Source organism: Capricornis sumatraensis, chromosome 13, assembly GCF_032405125.1.
Source record: "Capricornis sumatraensis isolate serow.1 chromosome 13, serow.2, whole genome shotgun sequence".
In the NCBI taxonomy this organism is placed as follows: Eukaryota; Metazoa; Chordata; class Mammalia; order Artiodactyla; family Bovidae; genus Capricornis; species Capricornis sumatraensis.
The window spans coordinates 85,997,375-86,020,978 of NC_091081.1; the positions used below are offsets into that span (position 1 = coordinate 85,997,375).

Below are 23,604 nucleotides of genomic sequence, written 5' to 3' on the forward strand. Positions count from 1 at the left end.
AAAGATGCTTACTCCTTGGAAGAAAAGTTATGCTCAACCTCGATAGTATATTCAAAAGAAGAAACATTACTTTGCCGACTAAGGTTTGTCTAGTCAAGGCTATGGTTTTTCCTGTGGTCGTGTATGGATGTGAGAGTAGGACTGTGAAGAAGGCTGAGTGCCGAAGAATTGATGCGTTTGAACTGTGGTGCTGGAGAAGACTCTTGAAAGTCCCTTGGACTGCAAGGAGATCCAACCAGTCCATTCTGAAGGAGATCAACCCTGGGATTTCTTTGGAAGCAATGATGCTAAAGCTGAAGCTCCAGTACTTTGGCCACCTCATGCAAAGAGTTGACTCACTGGAAAAGACTCTGATGCTGGGAGGGATTGGGGGCAGGAGGAGAAGGGGACAACAGAGGATGAGATGGCTGGATGGCATGACGGACTCGATGGACGTGAGTCTGAGTGAACTCCGTGAGATGGTGATGGACAGGGAGGCCTGGCGTGCTGCGATTCATGGGGTCGCAGAGAGTCGGACACGACTGAGCGACTGAACTGAACTGAACTGATAGTAGTAGAAAATACGCTTACTCCTTGGAAGAAAAGTTATGACCAACCTAGATAGCATATTGAAAAGCAGAGACATTACTTTGCCAACAAAGGTCCGTCTAGTCAAGGCTATGGTTTTCCCAGTAGTCATGTATGGATGTGAGAGTTGGACTGTGAAGAAAGCTGAGCGCCGAAGAATTGATGCTTTTCAACTGTGGTGTTGGAGAAGACTCTTGAGAGTCCCTTGGACTGCAAGGAGATCCAACCAGTCCATTCTGAAGGAGATCAGCCCTGGGTGTTCTTTGGAAGGACTGATCCTGAAGCTGAAACTCCAGTACTTTGGCCACCTCATGCGAAGAGTTGACTCATTGGAAAAGACTCTGATGCTGGGAGGGATTGGGGGCAGGAGGAGAAGGGGACGACAGAGGATGAGATGGCTGGATGGCATGATGGACTCGATGGCCGTGAGTTTGAGTGAACTCTGGGAGTTGTTGATGGACAGGGAGGCCTGGTGTGCTGCGATTCACGGGGTCGCAAAGAGTTGGACATGACTGAGCTGAACTGATGGATAATTTTAAATTGCAATTTTTAAGCAATATAGAAGCACCTAGATTTTGTCTGACTTTTTGCGACCCCATTGCCAGGCTCCTTTGTCCATGGAATTCTCCAGGCAGGAATACTGGAGTGGATTGTTGTTCCCTTCTCCAGGGGATCTTCTTGACCCAGGGATCAGACCCAGGGCTGCTGCATTGCAGGCAGATTCTTTACTGCAGAGCCACAAGGGAAGCCCAAATTTGAAAAGACAATAATACCCGAGTCAATTTGTTTGTAAGTCTCAATCATTTCAGTGTTTTCTGCATACAGTTCTTGGGCATATCCTAGTAAATAGAGTAATGATCCTGCTAAGATATTACTGTTTTTGCCTTCCTTGGTGGAATATCATTGGTACTTTTTTCAAAATAAATCAGTTTAGTGTGTATGCAAAGCAGTCAGTGAGGCAGATGCCTTTCTTCCCTTTTTGTTTTTGTTTCATTTTGCTTTTGTATGCTCCATGAGGCATGCAGGATCTTCTTGCCCAGACCAGGAAGGGAACCTGTGCCCCCTGCAATGGAAGCAGAGTCCTAACCACCAGACTGGGAGGGAACTTGGTGCCTCCCTTCCTTGATAAACTCATCAGGTGTCATAGGGAATTCCTTGGCAACCTGAGCAGACCTGTTCCCATCCAGGTGCTCCTGTTGATACTACAGTACAGTTCAGTCGCTCAGTCATGTCCTACTCTCTGCGACCCCATGGACTGCAGCACGCCAGGTTTCCCTGTCCATCACCAACTCCCGGAGCTTGCTCAAACTCACATCCATTGAGTCACTGATGCCATCCAACCATCTCATCCTCTGTCGTCCCCTTTTTCTCCTGCCTTTAATCTTTCCCAGCATCAGGGTCTTTTCCAATGAGTCAGTTCTTTGCATCAGGTGGCCAAAGTATTAAGAGTTTCAGCTTCAGCATCAGTCCTTCCAGTGAATATTCAGGACTGATCTCCTTTAGGATTGACTGGTTTGATCTCCTTGCAGTCCACGGGCCTCTCAAGAGTCTTCTCCGTACGTGCAGTTTAAATATTCATCCAAGCCCTTGTGGCTTCTCAGGCGCCGATAGTGATGGAGAGTCCCCCTGCCAGTGCAGCAGGTGCAGGAGATGCAGGTTCGGTCTCTGCAGTGGGAAGATTCCCTGGAGTAGATGTTGGCCCACTCCGCATTCTAGTCTGGAAAATTCCATGGACAGAGGAGCCAGGCAGGCTACAGTTCCTGGGGTCACAAAGAGTCGGACAGGACTGAAGGACTGACAGCGTTAGGTCACAGCACACAGCTGTCCTCTGCGACTTAGAGTAAGATCTGTGTGCTCTTTGAAGAAAATAACTCCTGGGTTCTTACAACGCTTTTCAGCATTTATCATTTTTTTCCACTAGTTTTCAGTTTTGTTTTTGTTAGTAATTTTGTGTTACTAATTTATCAGTTCATTATTGGATATGGTGTGATTCTTACTATTCATAAAACACCTTAGAATAGCAGCCAAGCCCAAAATGGAAGAGCCCAAACCCAAAATGACTGCATAATCAGCTTGCTTAAGCAGAGTGGATTTATTGTTGTTCAGTCACTAAGTCGTGTCCAGCTGTTTGCCACCCCGTGGACCGCGGCTTGCTAGACTTCCCTGTCCTTCACCATCTCCTAAAGTTTGCTCAACTCGTGTCCATCGTGTCGATGATGGCCATCCAACCATCTCATCCTGTCACCCTCTTCTCCTTTACCTGCAGTCTTTTGCAGCAGAGTCTTTTCCAGTGAGTCAGCTCTTCTCATCAGGTGGCCAAACTGTTGGAGCTTCAGCTTCAGCATCAGTCTTTCCAATGAATATTAAGGGTTCATTTCCTTTAGGGTTGACTGATTTAATCTCATGCTGTCCAAGGGACTCTGAAGAGTCTTCTCCAACACTGCAGTTCTTCAGCAGTAGCCCTTATTTATGGTCCAGCTCTGTACATGACAGTGACTGTAGCCATGAAATCAAGACACTTGCTCCTTGGAAGAAAAGCTGTCACCAACCTAGACAGCATATTAAAAAGCAGAGACATTACTTTGCCAACAAAGGTCTGTCTAGTCAAAGCTATGGTTTTTCCAGTATGTACGGATGTGAGAGTTGGACCCCTTAAGAAAGCTGAGCGTGGAAAAATTAATTTTGAACTGTGGTGTTGGAGAAGACTCTTGAGAGTCCCTTGGACTGCAGGGTGATCAAAACCAGTCCATCTTAAAGGAAATCAGTCCTGAACATTTGTTGGAAGGACAGATGCTGACACTGCAGCTCCACTAATGTGAAGAACTGACTCATTGGAAAAGACCCTGATGCTGGGAAAGATTGAAGGCAGGAGGAGAAGGGGACAACAGAGGATGAGATGGTTGGATGGCATTGCTGACGCGATGGACATGAGTTTGAGCAAGCTCCGGGAGTTGGTGATGGACAGGGAGGCCTGGTGTGCTGCATGCAGTCCATGGGGTCACAAAGAGTTGGACGCAACTGAACTGAACTATACATGACTACTGGCAAAACCATAGCTTTTATTATATGGACCTTTGTCACCCTGCTTATTTAACTTCTATGCAGAGTACATCATGAGAAACACTGGACTGAAAGAGCCACAAGCTGGAATCAAGATTGCTGGGAGAAATATCAGTCACCTCAGATATGCAGATGACACCACCCTTATGGCAGAAGGTGAAGAGGAGCTACAAAGCCTCTTGATGAAAGTGAAAGAGGAGAGCAAAAAAGTTGGCTTACAGCTCACCATTCAGAAAACGAAGATCATGGCATCTGGTCCCATCACTTCATGGGAAATAGATGGGGAAACAGTGGAAACAGTGTCAGTCTTTATTTTGGGAGCCTCCAAAATCATTGCAGATGGTGACTGCAGCTATGAAATTAAAAAACGCTTACTCCTTGGAAGAAAAGTTATGCTCAACTTAGATAGCATAGTCAAAAGCAGAGACATTACTTTGCCAACTAAGGTCCGTCTAGTCAAGGCTGTGGTTTTTCCTGTGGTCATGTATGGATGTGAGAGTAGGACTGTGAAGAAGGCTGAGTGCCAAAGAATTGATGCTTTTGAACTGTGGTGCTGGAGAAGACTCTTGAGAGTCCCTTGGACTGCAAGGAGATCCAACCAGTCCATTCTGAAGGAGATCAGCCCTGGGATTTCTTTGGAAGGAAAGATGCTAAAGCTGAAGCTCCAGTACTTTGGCCACCTCATGAGAAGAGTTGACTCCCTGGAAAAGACTCTGATGCTGGGAGGGATTGGGGGCAGGAGGAGAAGGGGACAACAGAGGATGAGATGGCTGGATGGCATGACGGACTCAATGGACGTGAGTCTGAGTGAACTCCGTGAGATGGTGATGGACAGGGAGGCCTGGCGTGCTCCGATTCACGGGGTTGCAAAGAGTCGGACGCAACTGAACTGAACTGAACTGTTGTCAGTGATGTCTCTGCTTTTTAACATGCTATCTAGGTTTGTCATAGCTTTTCTTCCAAGGAGCAAGCACCTTTTAATTTCATGGCTTCAGTCACCATCCTCAGTGATTTTGGAGCCCAAGTGAATAAAATCTGTCACTGTTTCCACTTTTTCCCCATCTGTTTGCCCTTAAGCAGTGGGACCAGATGCCATGATCTTAGTTTTATGAATGTTGAGTTTTAAGGCAGCTTTTTCACTCTCCTGTTTCACCTTTGTTAGGAGGCTATTTTGCCTCTTTGCTTTCTGCTGCTAGAATGGTATCAGCTGCATATCTGAAGTGGTTGATATCTCTTGACATTCTTGATTCTAGCTTTTGCTTCATCCAGCCCAGCATTTCACATGATGTACTGTGCATATAAGTTGAATAAACAGGGTGACAGTATGCAGCCCTGATAAGCTCCTTTCTCACTTTTGAACCAATTTGTTGTTCCATGTCCTGTCCTAACTGTTACTTTTTTGACCTGCATACAGGTTTCTCAGGAGACAGGTGAGGTGGTCTGGTATTACCATCTCTTTAAGAATTTTTTAGTTTGTTGTGATCCACACAAAGGCTTTCATGTAATCAGTGAAGCTGAAGTAGATGTTTTTCTAGAATCCCCTTGCTTTTTCCTGATTTATCTCATGCCTACTTTAAAATGAGGTTTTTAGATTGCTTTATAAGTTTCCACTGAGGAAGTAGAGTATTTGCAAATTACTTCAGAAGTGAAATATTTTTCATTCCCAGAGGAATGTGTTGTTTCCAAGTTTTTATTTTATATTATTTGAATCTTCAGTTGTGGCTGAAGCCAACCCTGCTTCCTCACTTTCGTTGGATGGCTGAGTGTAAGAGTATTTTACACTCAGAGTAGGAGTGCTTTATTTAGGTAGTTCCTATCTTTTGTTTAATTTTACCCTAAAGTGCAGCCAGTGAAAGAGATAACAGCTGTCTTGTATACCTTACGGAGTAATTAAGAGGACTAAGCCAGATAACAAAGGTTAAATTCTCTGTAAACACTTAAAATAGAAAAGGTTACTCAAATTTCAGGGGAAACAAATCTTCAAAAAATGAACTGATGAACTTGATAATTTTTTTCTGACCAAGGGAAACTGTTAAGTGCCTCCGTAATCTGAAAGAGAACTACAGTGCCAGCGGCGCCCTGATCTGCCACCACGGCCTTTGCTCCTGCCGTGCCTCCAAGAGGTCAGGTGGCCGCGTGGCATCTGAGGACACCCACCGTCTCGCTGCTGTCCTGCTCTGCTCTCCCCTGGCCTTGAGTTTGCTCAGAGTTCTAGTCAACTGTGTGTAATGAAGGTGTACCTTATGAAGCAACAAAGGAAAACCATTAAGGTGGGAATCAACCAAAATTAAGGACCTCACCATGACTATATCCAAAAGTATTCAGTATTTTGAATATAAGGAAAACTGGTAGTGCTGACTTCAGGTTGCTCTAAGGACCATGTGGCTTTCTGCATCTGCTCTCGTTGAGGTCATTAGACTGTGCTTGATGACTCAAAAATAGGATGAATATCTCCTCGTAAAAAATGGGTTACTTAAAAGAATTCCTGTAGATGATTAAAACCGAGTGGCAGATTTTGTCACTGTACCGTTGTGTGTCTTCTAGGCAGTCTGTAGTCATCGTCGGGTCCTTGCAGAGATTTGTGATCCTTCCCCGCACTGGTCACCTGGTCTCCATTACACTCTCGTGTCAGCTTCTGTCGCAGAATAGTGTTTCCTACTTCTCCTATATACCTCTCACAACAAACAGATTTTCGGACCACTGTTTTCAGGTTCCCACTCTTTGCCTTCTGCTATAGAATACAGCTCTCTTAAGTTCACAGTTTATAGCCATCCTACAGCACCCATATGGTTTGATAAAGTCCACCTAAAATACAGTCAACCTTAGGGTTTTGGTTTTTTTTTTTTTCCTATAAAGGTGTGGCTCTACTGTTACTTCTATGCTGCTTGAGTTGCAGGTCATAGAAATCTTTCAGAAGGTTGTCATTTATGTTAAGCTTACTATAAAAAGTAATTCAAATTATACAATATTTGATATAGAAAGGAATAAATGCTTTCTAATGAGACATGGCTCTTCTGAGGCTGTCAGTACTTTTAGATGAATCTATAGCTTGTTAAAAAAAAAAGACAATGCATTATCCCAAGACAAAAGTATTTGTTAGTCTTATATAATAGTTTATGGAGCTTTGTGTATATGTCTTTGTCAGTGAGTGTTTGAGTGCTTGAAGCTTTTCTGATGAAATAAAATGCCTCATGCTCCCTCAGTATCTTACTTTGCTTTATCAGTGTTAAGTTGTCGCTGCTAAACCAGGGATTGTGCTTAAATGGGAGAATGTGTAATAAATGGGAACTAGAAAAATATATGTAGGATTTTTTCCCCCCTAAACTGTGTCTCTAACATTTTGACCCACAAATTTTTCAGAGGAACAGTCTTTTTTTGCCCTTATTTGAACTAAGGACTTGCTTTGTAAAAGACAATCAGTCTGTATTACCCAGGTGAACTCTTTTTGATATTGAGTTTCTGTTTCATTCTGGAAATTTCTCTGATGTGCTTCAGTTTGTGAACATCATTCTTTTGGTGTGTTGGACTGGTTAGCAGAGTATCTGCATCCTAGCAGGTACTCAGTTGCCTCTGTTAACTGGATACTGGGAAAAGGAAGGACATGGAATTAGGTAGATTGCTGGGAGAAATATCAATCACCTCAGATATGCAGATGACACCACCCTTATGGCAGAAAGTGAAGAGGAACTACAAAGCCTCTTGATGAAAGTGAGAGAGGAGAGTGAAAAAGTTGGCTTACAGCTCAACATTCAGAAAATGAAGATCATGGCATCTGGTCCCATCACTTCATGGGAAATAGATGGGGAAACAGTGGAAACAGTGTCAGACTTTATTTTTGGGGGGCTCCAAAATCACTGCAGATGGTGACTGCAGCCATGAAATTAAAAGATGCTTACTCCTTGGAAGAAAAGTTATGACCAACCTAGACAGCATATTGAAAAGCAGAGACATTACTTTGCCAACAAAGGTCCGTCTAAGTCAAGGCTATGGTTTTTCCTGTGGTCATGTATGGATGTGGGAGTTGGACTGTGAAGAAAGCTGAGTGCCGAAGAACTGATGCTTTTGAACTGTGGTGTTGGAGAAGACTCTTGAGAGTCCCTTGGACCTCAAGGAGATCCAACCAGTCTATTCTGAAGGAGATCAGCCCTGGGATTTCTTTGGAAGGAATGATACTAAAGCTGAAACTCCAATACTTTGGCCACCTCATGCGAAGAGTTGACTCATTGGAGAAGACTCTGATGCTGGGAGGGATTGGGGGCAGGAGGAAAAGGGAACGACAGAGAATGAGATGGCTGGATGGCATCACGGACTCGATGGATGTGAGTTTGATAAACTCCGGGAAATGGTGGTGGACAGGGAGGCCTGGCGTGCTGCAGTTCATGGGGTCACAAAGAGTCGGACACGACTGAGTGACTGAACTGAATTGAACTGAAAATAATCTAAAGAAATAGTTAGCAGATCATCTGCTTAAATTTTTGACACAAAATAAAGTTGATGACGTAAAAAGGAAAGGAAGCTGATGTGACCATAAGTGTCAGATGGGGAAATTCAGATTCTCTGACGTAGTGCTGGAGAGCCTCCTCTTCAATCAGGAAAACAAACCACACTAGATCTTTCAACAGAGAGAATAAAGTAATCTGTTAAATGGGTGTTGAAGACTAAAACAGGAGAAAGGAGACAGAGTGTAATACAGTTTTAGAAGCTCTAGGAATTTACTATTATCCCAGGACTGGGAGATAAAAGAGAGAGAATGGTGTTGTTATCACCATATTACCATCACAGAAGTGGAGAGAGTTCTGTGCAGAGGCAGGATCTCTGACAGAGCCGCCCCTTGGCTGACACAGAAGCTCAGCAGCTCACAAGAGTGCGCATACTGGTTGTGCCTGAGGGGTGGGGCTGCTCCATGAGGCTGGTTCTAGAAGTGCTGGGGAAGAACTCTGGAGCCTGGGCAGAGCTGCCCCCGACAAGGTGCAGGGCTGAGAGCAGCTGGCACAGGAGGGCTGCCCCTTCCGCCCTCAGCCAGCACTTCGGCCTCCCTTCAGTGCTGCTCGGGGTGTCTCAGTTGTGGGCGCCTAACTCACCAGCTGGCCTGGAAGACACAGAACTGTGTAGAGTCCTAGACCTGGCCTTTGGAAGCATATAACAGGTCAGCTTGAAATTTAATAGTTTCTGTATCATCTTGGAGAAAAATACTGTGAAAATGGAGTGGGAGGTAATTTTTCTACTAGCTCTTTATATACTAAGTTAGGAAGTAGACCTCAGGTTTGTATTAGCCATCTCCTTGACATCTCCACTGGGGTATTGAAGCATTTCAAGTTTCGTATATGCAAACAGAACTTTTGACTCCATCTCCCTTCGCCTTTAAAGCTAAGTATCGTTCTTTAGTGTCCCCGTTTCCCTCCTCCACTCTATGCAGTCATCAGGTCCTGTCAGTTCAACCCTCTGTCAGGGTTGGCACCTGCCCCCAGCCCCGCCCAACCACCCAGTTCCTCTGTTCCTGGACTGGGTTAAAGCTGATGGCTGGGTTTCTCCAGTCATACTGGAGCCCCAAACCGTCCATTCACAAAATACCGAAGCAAGCCTTTTGAGACGGGCACTGTGACGTCACTGCCCTGTGTAAAGCCCTCAGACTTTTTAGCTGACAGAAGCAGATGCAGGTAATGATTGGTATTAATTCTTTATAAACTTCGTCACTCGTTCTCTTTATTACTTGTTCAGCCCTGTTCTCCTAGTGAATTAAGTTATGTACTTTTTATTTAATGCTTGGAAATCCTTTTCTACTCAGTATTTCAAATTTATAGAAAAGTAAGAATCAGTCTTTAAAAATGTATTGAGAAGGTTTATATTTGTGAGGCATTGCAGGCTAGAAGACTGGTTTATTGGCTGTGCGTTGATTCATAGCTACAAATCATGAAATTTCCTTAAAAAAAAAAAAGAAATAATAGAAGAGATACCTTCTTCCTCGTGGCCGTATGTGATTGATTACCTCAAAAGGAGTAGCATTAATTTAGAAATGTTTAGGAAAGGCTGAACTCTGGAGAGCCAGTGATCTGCCTGGGCTGCGAGAAGAGGCACATACAGCATGCTTCTGGACCAGGCCTCCTCTCGCTTAGAGGCAGAAAAGCACGGAGTATATTCCAGGAGACGGTGGACAGACGATTTCAACCAGTGCAAAACATTTGGAAAAAGGGCTGCTTTTAGAAGTTACTCAGCGCCTTGAATGCTAAGCTGGAAAGTTTGGGCTTTTATTACAGGCAGTAGTTCAAATTATTGTGCTAGTTGACATTTTAATTAGTTGGAAATATTCACATGTTTGTTTTAGCTCTCTGTTGTAATTAATTACATTATATTCATTTTTCTTATATGAATTCTTTGATGAATTCAAAAGATAACTTCCACTTGAAGTCACCATAAATTACATTGCAGAAGGTATAATGAGGACTTTGGATCAGGTACTCTGGTTGAAAGCCAGTTTTGCATTGTGACATTTGGTAAGCTACCTAACCTTTCTGAGCTTTGGGGATAATGAAGTACCAGTGCTGTAGATTTGTTATGAAACATAAATGCTTAGATGATGAGGATTTAATATCTAATTCTAATAAGGTAGAACATTGTATAAATTGTTCTACTTTAAAATGTTACTCTGATCTAATGTTAACCATGAACTATTTTGAGCACTTTAACATAGCTGTTATATATAACTGATAACATAGCTGTATGTTAAGTAATATATGCATAAGTTACATATATTTGTATAGACCCATAGTTTGTCATCCTTAATTGCAGAACCCAAAAAGTTCAGAGAAGCATGTCTATAATCTGTTTTTATCCCGCTGAGTTCAAGTAATCTTTATATAATGTTTTCCATGTAAAATACATTTACTCCATGACCCAGCAATTCCACTTCTAGGTAATTATCCAAGAGAATTGAAAACTTAAGTTTTCCCACAAAAGCCTTGTACAGGAATTTTCATAGCAGCTTTATTCACAGTACCCCCAAAACTAGAGCACCCAAATGTCCATAGTCATGTCTAGAGACACAGAGCATCATGTTCTGTGAGTGCAGAGTGGGTGGGAGTTCTGAGGATGCAAGAGAGGCTGGTTCTGGACTGTTCTGCCAGGAGACGTTGGGGCAGCCTGCCCCACGTGACGCGATGCAGTGTGTACCGTAATGCGTCACTCGTGTCGGCGGCCCCCAGTGACTGTGTCACCATGGTGCACAGCGCTGACACCACCTAGTGAACGCGAGGCTGCACTGGTTTTCATTCTCTGCTGATGTCTCTAGATGGGTTTTTTTGTTTCCTACACCCTGCAAACGTGCATGCACACACGTGTATACACATGCCCTACACATGCACACATGTATTTCTTCCATCATCTTTTTCTTTGTCTTTCTCCCAAGTTTGACACTGCATCACCAGCTAATGAGTATGGTTAAATTGTTACCCAAAAGAAACTGTTCAGTGAAAACATGTGTTCAAGCACCTCTTCTTTGTACAGCACTGCTTGTGAGGCGTTGTGACTCTTCATTTTTTTCATCTTTATTTCTGCCTAGTTTTCAGACATTTTCAAATACGTAGCACTTTTTCACTGTGGAAGATGACTGAAGGTGTACTTACTGTCTTTCTGTTTAAATAAGGTATAGTTTATATACTTGTAGTATTCTGTTGCTGTTGTTCAGTCACTCTTTGTGACCCCATGGACTGCAGCACGCCAGGCTTCCCTGTCCATCACCAACTCCTGGAGCTTGCTCATTCTCATGTCCATTGAGTCATGCCCCTCCAACCATCTTGTCCTCTGTCACCCCCTTCTCCTCCTGCCCTCAATCTTTCCCAGCATCAGGGTCTTCTCCAGTGAGTTGGCTCTTCACATCAGGGTCTAAAGTATTGGAGCTTCAGCATCACTCCTTCCAATGATTATTCAGGGTTTATTTCCATTCGGATGGACTGGTTTGGTCTCCTTGCTCTCTGGGGGACTCTCAACAGTCTTCTCCAGCACCATAGTTTGAAAGCATCAATTCTTTGACACACACCCTTCTTTATGGTCCAACTCTCATATCTGTACATGCCTACTGGAAAAATCATAGCTTTGGCTGTATAGACCTTTGTAGGAAAAGTGAAGTCTCTGCTTTTGAATACACTGTCTAGATTTATCATAGCTTTTCTTCCAAGGAGCGAGTGTCTTTTAATTAGGTTTAAATTGGAAACAACTTACGTTTTAATTTTCAGTATTGCTAGCTTTCAGTAGACAAGTTAAAGCAGTTTTATCATAGTTTATTTATAATTCTTCTCTTCCAGTGATAGTGCTAACTTATTTTTCTTTAGCAGGTAATTGTTACAGCTTTCAAGTAAATCACATTACTACTTTTTTTAAAATTTATCTGTTCACGTTCATAGGAATCAGGAAGAGTAGTTCCACAGAGTGCAAGTATCTTCTTCACCTTCTATGACTGCAAGTAGGTTTCTGAAAAGTCATCAGTGGCACACTAAACATTGTTCATGATGTTTTCACTTATCTTAAACTTTTTTTGTAGTTTGTTAAAAGCCCCCTTAGCAGTTCTTTTTATTACAAATTATGGTACTCAATTTGCTGTTACAGTGCCAGGGACAGTTTTCTATAATAAGAAAGGGCTGAGAAGTTTGTTACCTGCTCGTTTCTTGAATCAAGAAGGACCAGCGTTACATCAGAAAAACGTATCATTGGGTTTCTTTCCTTTTAAAATGTTAAGTCCTGGGAGTATCATATGTGAAATGTGTGAGCAGCACGTAGTTCCATTTCTACCACTTCTGCGTGGGTGAACCGCATTGTTCTGTGGCTTAAGTTTATTCTGTAGGATTTAAACATTTGAGATTTCTAAATAAAGTGCCAAAGCCTTTGACTATGTGGATCACAATAAACTGTAGAAAATTCTGAAAGAGATGGGAATACCAGACCACCTAACCTGCCTCTTGAGAAATCTGTATGCAGGTCAGGAAGCAACAGTTAGAACTGGACATGGAACAACAGACTGGTTCCAAAGAGGAAAAAGAGTACGTCAAGGCTGTATATTGTCACCCTGCTTATTTGACTTCTATGCAGAGTACATCATGAGAAACGCCGGACTGGAAGAAGCACAAGCTGGAATCAAGATTGCCGGGAGAAATATCAATCACCTCAGATATGCAGATGACACCACCCTTATGGCAGAAAGTGAAGAGGAGCTAAAAAGCCTCTTGATGAAAGTGAAAGAGGAGAGTGAAAAAGTTGGCTTACAGCGCAACATTCAGAAAACGAAGATCATGGCATCCGGTCCCATCACTTCATGGGAAATAGATGGGGAAACAGTGAAAACAGTGTCAGACTTTATTTTGGGGTCTCCAAAATCACCGCAGATGGTGACTGCAGCCATGAAATTAAAAGATGCTTACTCCTTGGAAGAAAAGTTCTGACCAACCTAGATAGTATATTCAAAAGCAGAAACATTACTTTGCTGACTAAGGTCCGTCTAGTCAAGGCTATGGTTTTTCCTGTGGTTGTGTATGGATGTGAGAGTTGGACTGTGAAGAAGGCTGAGTGCCGAAGAACTGATGCTTTTGAACTGTGGTGTTGGAGAAGACTCTTGAGAGTCCCTTGGACTGCAAGGAGATCCAACCAGTCCATTCTGAAGGAGATCAGCCCTGGGATTTCTTTGGAAGGAATGATGCTAAAGCTTAAACTCCAGTACTTTGGCCACCTCATACAAAGAGCTGACTCATTGGAAAAGACTCTGATGCTGGGAGGGATTAGGGGCAGGAGAAGGGGATGACCGAGGATGAGATGGCTGGATGGCATGACAGACTCGATGGACGTGAGTCTGAGTGAACTCCGTGAGATGGGGATGGACAGGGAGGCTTGACGTGCTGCGATTCATGGGGTCGCAGAGAGTTGGACACGACTGAGCGACTGAACTGAACTGAAATAAAGTTAAAGATATCTCATAGAGATCATTTAAAAATAACTCCTAGCAAATGACTTGGGGAGATGAGGTGGATCAGGAAGATAGGCAGTGATAAATGAGAACTAGGCTTTGCACTCAGGGAGCATGCTCGTTTCTTGGTAGTTGTGGTATACGACAAACTTCAACTCAAAGCAGAAACATATGCTCTAGGGATGACCCTCTGAGAAGGTAGCATTTAGGTTGAAGTCTGCAAGGTAAAGTAGGAGTTGAGAAGAGGGGTGAGGGGTAGTGTGGAGTGCAGAGAAGCAGTCAAGATGGAGGCAGTAGGAGGAGGCATAGAGATGAATAACAGGAAGTGATTTGGTTTGATTTATGCCATAAGAGAATAGATAGTAGGAGACTCATTGATTGAACTTGAGAAGATTTTTGGGATCAGACCATAAGTAGCTTAAATGTATTATTATTTTTAGCTAGTAAGAGACTACAAGGGTTTTAAGACATGAACCTGTCAAGAAACATTAAGATGAAAGTTGTGATTTGGGCAGTTAACTGGGCATTGTGCATAGATTGATTGGAGAACAGATACTCTTAACACATTATAGTAGTTTTGGTAATAAACCAATAATGCCGAGAGCAAGAGTGATAGCAGTAAATGAGGAGGGTGGGGCAAGTCCAAGGTTAAGGAAATGGCCTAACAGTTTGATGTCAGAGACATCCCTGGTTTTTGCCTGGTGCATACTTATTAATATTAGTAGTGCTGCTCTTTGCTGTGAAGTTTACATGGCTTGGACAATGTATCAGATGATCTTAAAGATTGATTTGCTTTAGAATTGATAGGTTTGCTAATTGAGGGGAGAAAGGGATGTGATAAGAAACTAGTATGTAGACCAGATTTATAGAAATTCTTAGGTTTATGATTTTGTTAAATTTTCCTCTTTTGGAGAATTAAAATTTCCTTACCTGAATACCACAGTTGAATCTTATATGTTTAAAATCCCAGTTTATTTTTTATTTTTTGTATTTTAATGAAGATTTAGACTCTCTAAAATGGTAGATACTGTAGAGACTATACTATATTTAATTTACCTAACATTGTCATTGATCCCATTTAAAAGTAAAGCTTTTTCAGTGATTGTTAATACATCAGTGTAGCTTATGTATGGAGAAGGTGATGGCACCCCACTCCAGTACTCTTGCCTGGAAAATCGCATGGACTGGGGATCCTGGTGGGCTGCCGTCTGTGGGGTCGTGTCTGACTCTTTGTGACCCCGTGGCCTCTAGCCTACCAGGCTCCTCTGTCCATGGGATTCTCCAGGCGAGAATACTGGAGTGGGTTGCCATTTCCTTCTCCAGGGTATCTTCCCAACCCAGGGATTGAACCCAGGTCTCCCGCATTGCAGGCAGGTGCTTTAACCTCCGAGCCACTAGGGAAGCCTTACGTAAGAAGTGTCCAAATAGAAATGGAGCTGGTGGCAGTTGAGAGCATCGCGTGTTAATATCCCATTACTGAATGGGCTTTAGCATGTAGCGCCTTTTGTCTCCCCTGGAGAAGGAAATGGCAACCCACTCCAGCGTTCTTGCCTGCAGAATCCCATGGCCAGAGGAGCCTGGCGGGCTACAGTCCATGGGGTCGAAAAGAGTCGAACATGACTGAGTGACTGAGCATGCACGCACGCACGCACTCACCTTTTGTTTCCTGGATCTTTTTTTCCTAGTTGAGACCAGTGGCTGTAGTCATGTGACACCTATTCTAAGGTTTTTGCAGATACGGCTGTAATGTGTATGGACCATTTCAGGTGCTTAGTGCTCTTGTCTTCTCCACGTATAGGCAGAGGGAGAAGACAGCCTGAAGAAGATGCAGCTGATGGAGCTTGCGATTCTCAACGGCACCTACAGAGATGCCAACATTAAATCACGTAAGACCAGAGCGTACAGCTGTCTTAGCTGTTTTGTCTGAAGACCCCCCTCTCCTTTTGGCAGCACAATACACCAACAGTTAAAGTGAATTGTCACTTGATATGGGACTCACTGTTCCATTTTTACTGTTTTCAAGAAAGAGGGCACTCCCTTGATTTTATTTTATACCAGCATGCCTAAGTTTTTAGTTTCTAAGCTTTTATTTTATTCTTTCGATGAAATTTCAGCTTCTGAATTCAAGAGTTTCAAAAAAAGTTTTGTTAACTACAGATTTAAGACTTCTAGTTTATTTTGTTACACTTATGCAAAGGAGAAGTTTTTTCTAAAAACTAAAAGCTAATTTGGAATAATATGAATGCAGTGATTCTTCTGTTGAATTCTGTTCTTTCACCTTGCTTGCATGGTTTTCCTCCAGTGTTTTTTTTCTCTATTGATATCATACATAAGTTCACAGAGAGCAGTAGATGATACTATTTTTAATCCTGTTTTCCCCTTAATGTGTATTGTGCATGCTTTCGTAAACTGTAAGAGGATTGCTTTTTTATATTTAAAATGAAATAGTGTGAAATTTATATTTTGAAACAATCTAAGTTTTATTCATCATTCATATGAACATAATATTTAAATTACAGGCATAGAATTTTAAAGACATAGCCAGCTTTCCAAAATATAGACACCCTAGTGTGTTTAGAGTGATTACTTTTTATAAATGGTTGGCTTTAATTTACTCATGAAAATGAGTATATCATTAATAGTCATGTGTTTAGGAATGTGACTTTTTTTTTTGTATTTTCTATGAAGAAGTTAATCACTACAAATACAGAAAATTAATAACTGTTGGTTGTTTTGGCTAAGTTAATACAATGAAAATTATTCTTTACTCTTTAGAAATACACTAAAACTGTATTTCTGTGGACTCCAATCACAGAGTATTTTAACATCTTTTAATGCAAGTGTTTTCTTGTGCTTCTGCATGTACCTTTAGTCTCATGAGATCTTAAAAATATAGACATACCAAACACATGAAGAAAATATAACCTATTTTAATGGTCTCATTCTGTTTTTCCCCAGTGGCTTTTTAAATTTTGCACATTATTCTTAATCACATTGGGAAAGGGGAATCTGTTTTGCATTTGATTGGTGTGCTTTGGCATTTTTGTGTGATCAGCGCATGTACTAATGATTTCCTTTTATTTTTCTTCTTTTCTGCTTTTTCCTTTTTCCTCCTTCCCTCTCATTTTCCGTGTTTTACACTGCTGTCTCTGTACTTCCTTCTAAATTTCTTTGCTTACTGTAGCAGCCCTTGCCTTTTCTCTTGCAGCGACGGCCCAGGCTGCTCCGAGGATTATCACTGGGCCTGCGCCCGTGCTCCCACCAGCTGCCCTGCGCACTCCGACGCCGGCTGGCCCTACCATAATGCCTTTGATCAGACAGATACAGACCGCTGTCATGCCAAACGGAACTCCTCACCCTACTGCTGCAATAGTTCCTCCAGGGCCCGAGGCTGGGCTAATCTACACACCCTACGAATACCCCTACACGTTGGCACCAGCTACATCAATCCTTGAGTATCCTATTGAACCTAGTGGTGTATTAGGTAAGTTGTTCTCCCTGTATGGTTAACAGCATTTTTCTTCATCACTTTTGCTGCCCCAGACTTTGAAATGATACATCCATTTTAGAGAGGCAAGACAAGCTTCCACTGGAAAGACTGAGAATTATTTCAGCCTGTTAGAAGGGTTCCCCCTTTAAATAATTGTACCTGAAATTTATTCAGATGCACTCTGGTGACTGACAGTCACTTTGGTTGGGTAAATTTGCAATGAACATTTTAAACAGAAAGTGCTTTTCACGTTTGACATCACCAAGGTCGTTCTGAGTGTTAGATCCCACCCAGAGGCCTATCCCTCCATCAGCTCCACCACCCAGAGTTTATAGATGGCTTTTGTGTTGGAAATTTATTTGTCTGCTACATTTTCAATTTTTGTGTGAAAGTCTTTTGAGACATTTTAAACCTGATGTGTGTTTTCTGATATTTGTGGTCACTTAAAATATGAAAGGGACAAGATAAATAGTTGCATTCTTCAGGTTTCTTCAGTTTTTCTCTTTTGAAGTCCTAGTTAATATTAAAGATAAGAGACGTTCTTAGTTTCAGTAGTACAGTATGGAATTGATAAGTAATACCTGATAAGTGATTATAAGTGATAAGTGATTATAAGTGATAATCACTGATAAGTGATTCAGTAATCACTGAATTAGAATCACAATTGAGGCAAAAATTAAGATCATGCTGTAAACACTCAGTTTTACATAAACAAAAAGTGGTGTGCTTGAAAAAGACATTACTGACGCCTTTTTTTTATAGAGTGGATTGAAATGCCAGTCATGCCTGATATTTCAGCCCATTGACTGCTGGATGAAGGACTAGAGCAGCAGCTGTTCTAACACGACCAGTCAATGTGGACACACTGTTTCTGCGCTGCCCCTTTGTTTTACCAGACAGAATTTGAGTTCTTTTTTCTTGAATTGTACATGACTTTGGTGCTGCGTGCATGCTGTTGACTTTTAGGACTTTGATCTTTTAAAGTTATTTTTTCCCCCAGTATTAATATTGATTTATCAAAATTTGAAAGTTTTTAATGAACCTGGACACTAAGATTGAAACTTGAGAATTCATTGTTCAATTAAAAAAAGCCACAGTGCTCTGTATGTTATCTGTGTGTGTGCATGCACTCAGGTGCGTTTTGTTTCATGAGCAAATACATTTTATTGTACATGTTTTCCGTTTATCTCTAAATCATTGTAAAAAGTATTATAGGTCAGAATCATACAATAGAACTGTTGCTGAGAGGCTTGTTTCTGTTGCACATTTCTTGAAGCATTTTTAAATAACATGTAACCTGTAACCTGTTCACGTTTTCCTTTCTGTTAACGCGCTGCCCTGTGGCCCCATGCTGCTCCTTTCCCCAGAGCTCCTCTCTGCTGCACGCACAGCGTCTGTTCGAGGAGTTTGACTGTTGCTTCCCGCAGGGCTGGCACTCTGAGCCACCAGCTGCTGTTCCAGCACTCTCAATGCAAGATCTCACTGATTTTGCCTCAGCGAATTACGCTTATATAAGATTAGTTTTTCCAAAAAGGGAAAAGGGGTGATGGACCAGTTTACTGCTTAGAAAGAGCAAGAGGCACTGCAGTAAAATTTCCCATTTTAAAGCAATCTGCTTTTGTTGTGTTGGAAAATTTTTATTTATAATACTTAATTATTAGACTGACAAAATTGAAAGTAAAATACACAGATACCTAATTGACATGCATAAGGTGAATAATAATGAGCGCTAAATGACAAGATTCCATTATCAGTTTTATTTCTCACTTTGCCACCTAAGCAGTGAAACATGATATTGACCACTTGGAGAACTGAGAAAATGAATTTCAAGTTGCTATGTTATAATCAACTTGCACACAGATAACATGCATGCTATATATCAAGTCTCACATGAGTATTTTAAAATAAGCAGTGCCCTTCAAAACAGATGCAGACATATGTGTTGGTGGTAGTGAGGAGATTGGTATTAGCCTCAAATCTTCATTGATGACTAATTTTTAATTCCCTTCCTTTTATCTTTAGGTATGGCTTTCCCAACGAAAGGCTAAGAATTCAAGAACGGTCTTAACTGAACCCTCATCAGATCTGAATTTAACAAATGCTTAGTCTCAGCAGCCTCCAGGGGGGTGGGAGGGAAGCTTAGCCTAGCAGTCAGTGACTTACTTGCACTTTTTGCACACTGATAGAAAATAAAAGTTTGTTATTAATTGGTTTAGTCTGTAATCTTACAAAGTAACGGTAATTTATAAAGGCGTGCGTAGTAGTATACTGACTGCTAAGTGTACGACACTGTTTGCTTTACTAATCACCTAATTCATTGCAGTTCATACTTATTGACTCGAAGTTTAGAACCACAATCTGTAGGCTTTAAGAATTGCATTTAAACCTTCTTAAGTGATAGACTCTGGAAGTGTGGTCTTAAGGTTAGCAAATAATTGTCAGTATTAAACATGGCATTATTTAAGTAGTCCTGCTGCAAGAAAGGCACTTCAGTGAATATGTGACTAGTAAAGCCTAACTATGTTTGGATCTAATAGAGTTCATGAAATCTGTAACTTGGGATTATAAATGAATGGATAAAATAGGTTAAGGCCAAGATGATTGAAATGAATGCAATATTAATAGATGCATATATACGCAACATATAATGGTTAATTTTAAGACTACTGTGCCTTAACGTGTTTCCTAAAACAAAACTTTTGTAGTAAATGAACATTTGAAATCCATTGTGATAAACCTGCTGTTAATGTTTGTTTTCTTTTCCCTTGTGAATGTTTTCTAACTTTGTCTTGGTAATTGCAATTTAACTAGGTGCGGTGGCTACTAAAGTTCGAAGGCACGATATGCGTGTCCATCCTTACCAAAGGATTGTGACCGCAGACCGAGGTTAGTTTAGTTCTGCAGTTCTTGTTTATGAGAAATGCGTTGGGTGTTCATAAAGTTTGCGACACCACACCTGATGGAAAAACATCACTGCTTGCCTGCCATCGTTTCTTTTCCTTTTCTAAATTAATTCGTAATAATTAAAAGATTTAAGGGTTGGGTTTTTTGGATGTTTTCTTTTCCTCCCTTCATGTTTTAATTTATTAAATTCTATTTTAGTATGTACAATGATTTATTTCTACTAAAATGTAACTTAGTCCATCTGGGGAGCTATTAAATTCTGATGTTGCCTTATTTTTCAGGAATAATTTTTGCCCAAATTTACCTTTTAGTTGTTCGGAAATTTTGGGTTGGTTTTGCAAAAAGAACTAAGCAGATGGTGCTTTAATGAGAGAAGTAAAGGAATATATTCCTCCTGTGTCCTTTTGGAGAAAACTGAAGATTTAGTTTTCATTTTCCTTTTTAATAAGATACTTGAACCCCACTGTATACACACAAGGATATACATGTCAGGTCCCTAGCTGAAATCGGCAAGGGCCTGTGAAGATGACTTTGATGAAGTTGGATTTTTTAATAAATGAGAAAATCGTTTCCCTTTTATTCTTACATTCTTGTCCCAAAATGGATCCTTTGATTTCTGTCATTTGCTGCTAAAGGTATTATCTGAAGGTAAACTGTCTCTTGAGATTTTGTGGTGACGTGAATCCAGCTGTTCGAAAGTCCTTTTTTGACTAACCCGTGACTGGAAAATAAGTCTTCATTTTTCTCCTTTTCTACATGTATAAATTGTGTCCTATATATGCCCTTGGACCCTTCTATAAAATTATTTATGTTTATTGAGGAGTGACGATTTTGGTTTATTGACATTGTTTTCTGAGTTTGTCGTTAAAAGGTAGCAATCCAAAACAAGATTTTAAAAAAGGATTTTTTTTTTTTTTGGCAAACTTTTATTATGGCACATCTTTACCTACTAATTAATTTGATCAAAAGGTCTCTAATATTAGTGGTGGAAAGTGATGTATTTACACCCCAATCCTACATTTTCTATGAACTTGAGAAAGACCTAACCTGTCAGTTTCACAGAGTTATCTTAAATACTGATGGACGCAAATGTTGTCCACATCAGAATAAAATACCTTTCCAAAGACATGGATGATATTTATTTAGCATCATACATAATTAAAGAGTTTTAAGACTTTTAACTAACACATATATTACTCATAGAGATTATTGAATAAACAGACCCCCCCCCAAGGTCAGTGGTTATCTATGAAGATAATATAAATGTAAGTACGTCATGCACCACAGGAAATAAATGACCCTTTTTGTGTCAGAAAGTCTCCTAGTGAAGGAGGAAATTTTTTAAAAAAATCTTTTAACTAACTTTTCAATTTAAAGAAATTGAATAATTCCACAAAGAATTGGAAGTTTTTTACATTGTTAATGTCTAAAAAAACAGTTTTAAAGACTATTTTAAAGTAGTTTTTATTCTGTTAACCTTTCCCTGCATGCCCTTTTTAAGAGATTTCTCATAATTTTATTTTAACACAATTATTGGTCTACTCCACACTCCAGTGCCTTGAGACAGTTGAAAATACTAGAAAGATTATACTGTATTTGAAATTGACAGCACATTCCATGAGAAGCTCTTTTGTAGTTTATGTGTTTTTGTTAGTCCTGTCACTGTTTTTATTCAAAATGCAATGTCAGCAAACCGAAATGCTTTTTTTCTTTTCTTTTTTAAATAACAGATACTTGTATACTGCTGTTACTATCACTGTATATGCACTCACTGGGTCTAAGGGAGAGCTCTGAAGTCCTTCACTTAAATTATTTTATGATACTACTGTTTTCTCTATTTTTGAGTTTTTTTTTAATGATTATTTTTTAATCTTTTGAAGGGAAGATTATAAGTATTCATTTATGCACGGAAACTCAGCCCTTAGACATATAACCATGTAATTCTTTATGAGCATTTAGAGTACTGCATGGTTGACAGACATCTAGTTCTTCACTAAAAATAACCCCCCGTACACGTATTTCAAAACTGAATATGAAGCCTATAAAAGACCAACTGACTTTTTAGTTGTAATGAACCGTAAGTGATTTTGCACGGTTGACACGCCTGTGTGTACTGCAGGCCAGGACTTGGCAGAGGACATATTCTAGGTTTACTGGTATATATAGAAACAGTAGTTGGCTTGTTTATATTCCACACTCAAAAAAGCATAATCAGAAGGTTTCTAAATAATGATTTTATGAAAACCATCATTTACATAATTTGTATAAAAAGCTTAATACAATTTTAATCAAAATTTTAAGTAATTTAAAAAATGCTTTAAGATTCTATATTTCTGGAGTACCTATGAAGTGGTATGACTACATCATGTGAAATATTTATTTTCTTCTTTAACTTTGGAGTAGCAGTTTTTATTTTAATTAAATAAAATTCCAATTTTTTTCAACAAATTCAGGGAAGATTTGGTCACATTGAAGATACAGTATTTTTGTAGTATTTATAAGCTGTCCTATGTGATAGACTTTTAGAAAGCATTTTTTTTTAATATGAAGGTAAACCAGTCCATTATATAGATTCTTTAAACTCTGTGAACATTACACCTTCTAGGTTTTGATTTATCAAGTGGCACGGAATCTGCCTTTGCACTGAATATCTTTTCATTTACATCTCCTCTGCCTTAGTCACAGTGGCAACAGTACAGAAAATTCTCTCAAACCTCAGAATATAGTAGAAATAATTAAAGCTGTTGAATGAGTCTTAAAAATCATACTACTGTTAAGTGGACCAAGTTTGGTGAAGCAGAATGTGACAGAGGTTGATTAAGGAAGGAGCAACTCAAGGACATTGGGAACGATAACTTTTCCACTTGAGAACTACTTTGTTTTACTGTAATTTTTTTTAAAATTTTTTTGTTCTGTTTGTTATTTTGCAAAAGAAAATAGTATTTACAGGTGGCTTCTTTTAAAATATAAAATATAAAGCAGGAATGTATATGAAATGTCAGATTTTATTGTATTTGCAGAGTATTAGCTTTGAAATTGAATAAAGAAAGCTGTTTGTAGTTTTAAAATGCCTTATTGGTATCAATTAGAAATTTCTTCTATTTTTTGATGTACTTAGAGCTTTTTGAGTATAGAATTTTAAATGGCAGGATTTTACAGTGTTTACATGCAAGTGCATTTTATAAGTGTTCTATATGTGTAAAATAGTATTTCCAACTGGAAAGTGTTGGCCAGCGCAGAAGGCCTGGCCCTTTTCTGGTTCCCATGATGTTGCCCACACTGCTAGACTACAGTTTAGTGTTGCTTTGTATCATGAGGCCAAGAAATTCCATGTTGTTTGTAAATAGAATAATTGAAAAAGCAATAAACATTTATTGAACAAAAGAAACTTTGTTTGGCCCAGAGTTTATGTTGAACCAGATTATTCATATAAATTTAAATTTCTTTAGATTCATTTCTGTTAATCATTGATTATTAATAATCACATCCATCATTAATAGTTGCTTTAATGCTTGCATCTGAGAGAATACTAATGCTTAATAGCAGTCAGATACTGATAGCTGCACTGACTGTTTCAGAAATCTGTATACCAAACCTATTCATTGATGTTGTTTTCCAGTTTCCTTCATTGACTGCT

At 40.1% G+C, this 23,604-nt stretch overlaps 1 protein-coding gene across 7 annotated transcripts in view; it reads left to right on the forward strand.

The window, feature by feature from the left end:
* Positions 1-23,604, forward strand: part of QKI (QKI, KH domain containing RNA binding) — a 156,554-nt gene that overhangs the window by 126,737 nt on the left and 6,213 nt on the right. The window contains exons 5-7 of one of the 7 annotated variants that reach the window (XM_068985237.1): positions 15,372-15,459; positions 16,758-17,057; positions 19,875-19,949. In XM_068985237.1, the coding sequence (XP_068841338.1) occupies positions 15,372-15,459; positions 16,758-17,057; positions 19,875-19,949 (463 nt within the window). Of the gene's footprint in view, positions 1-15,371; positions 15,460-16,757; positions 17,084-17,825; positions 18,498-19,085; positions 23,283-23,604 lie in introns of those variants that run through there. The other 6 variants (XM_068985238.1, XM_068985240.1, XM_068985242.1 and 3 more) reach the window with 6 other exon arrangements.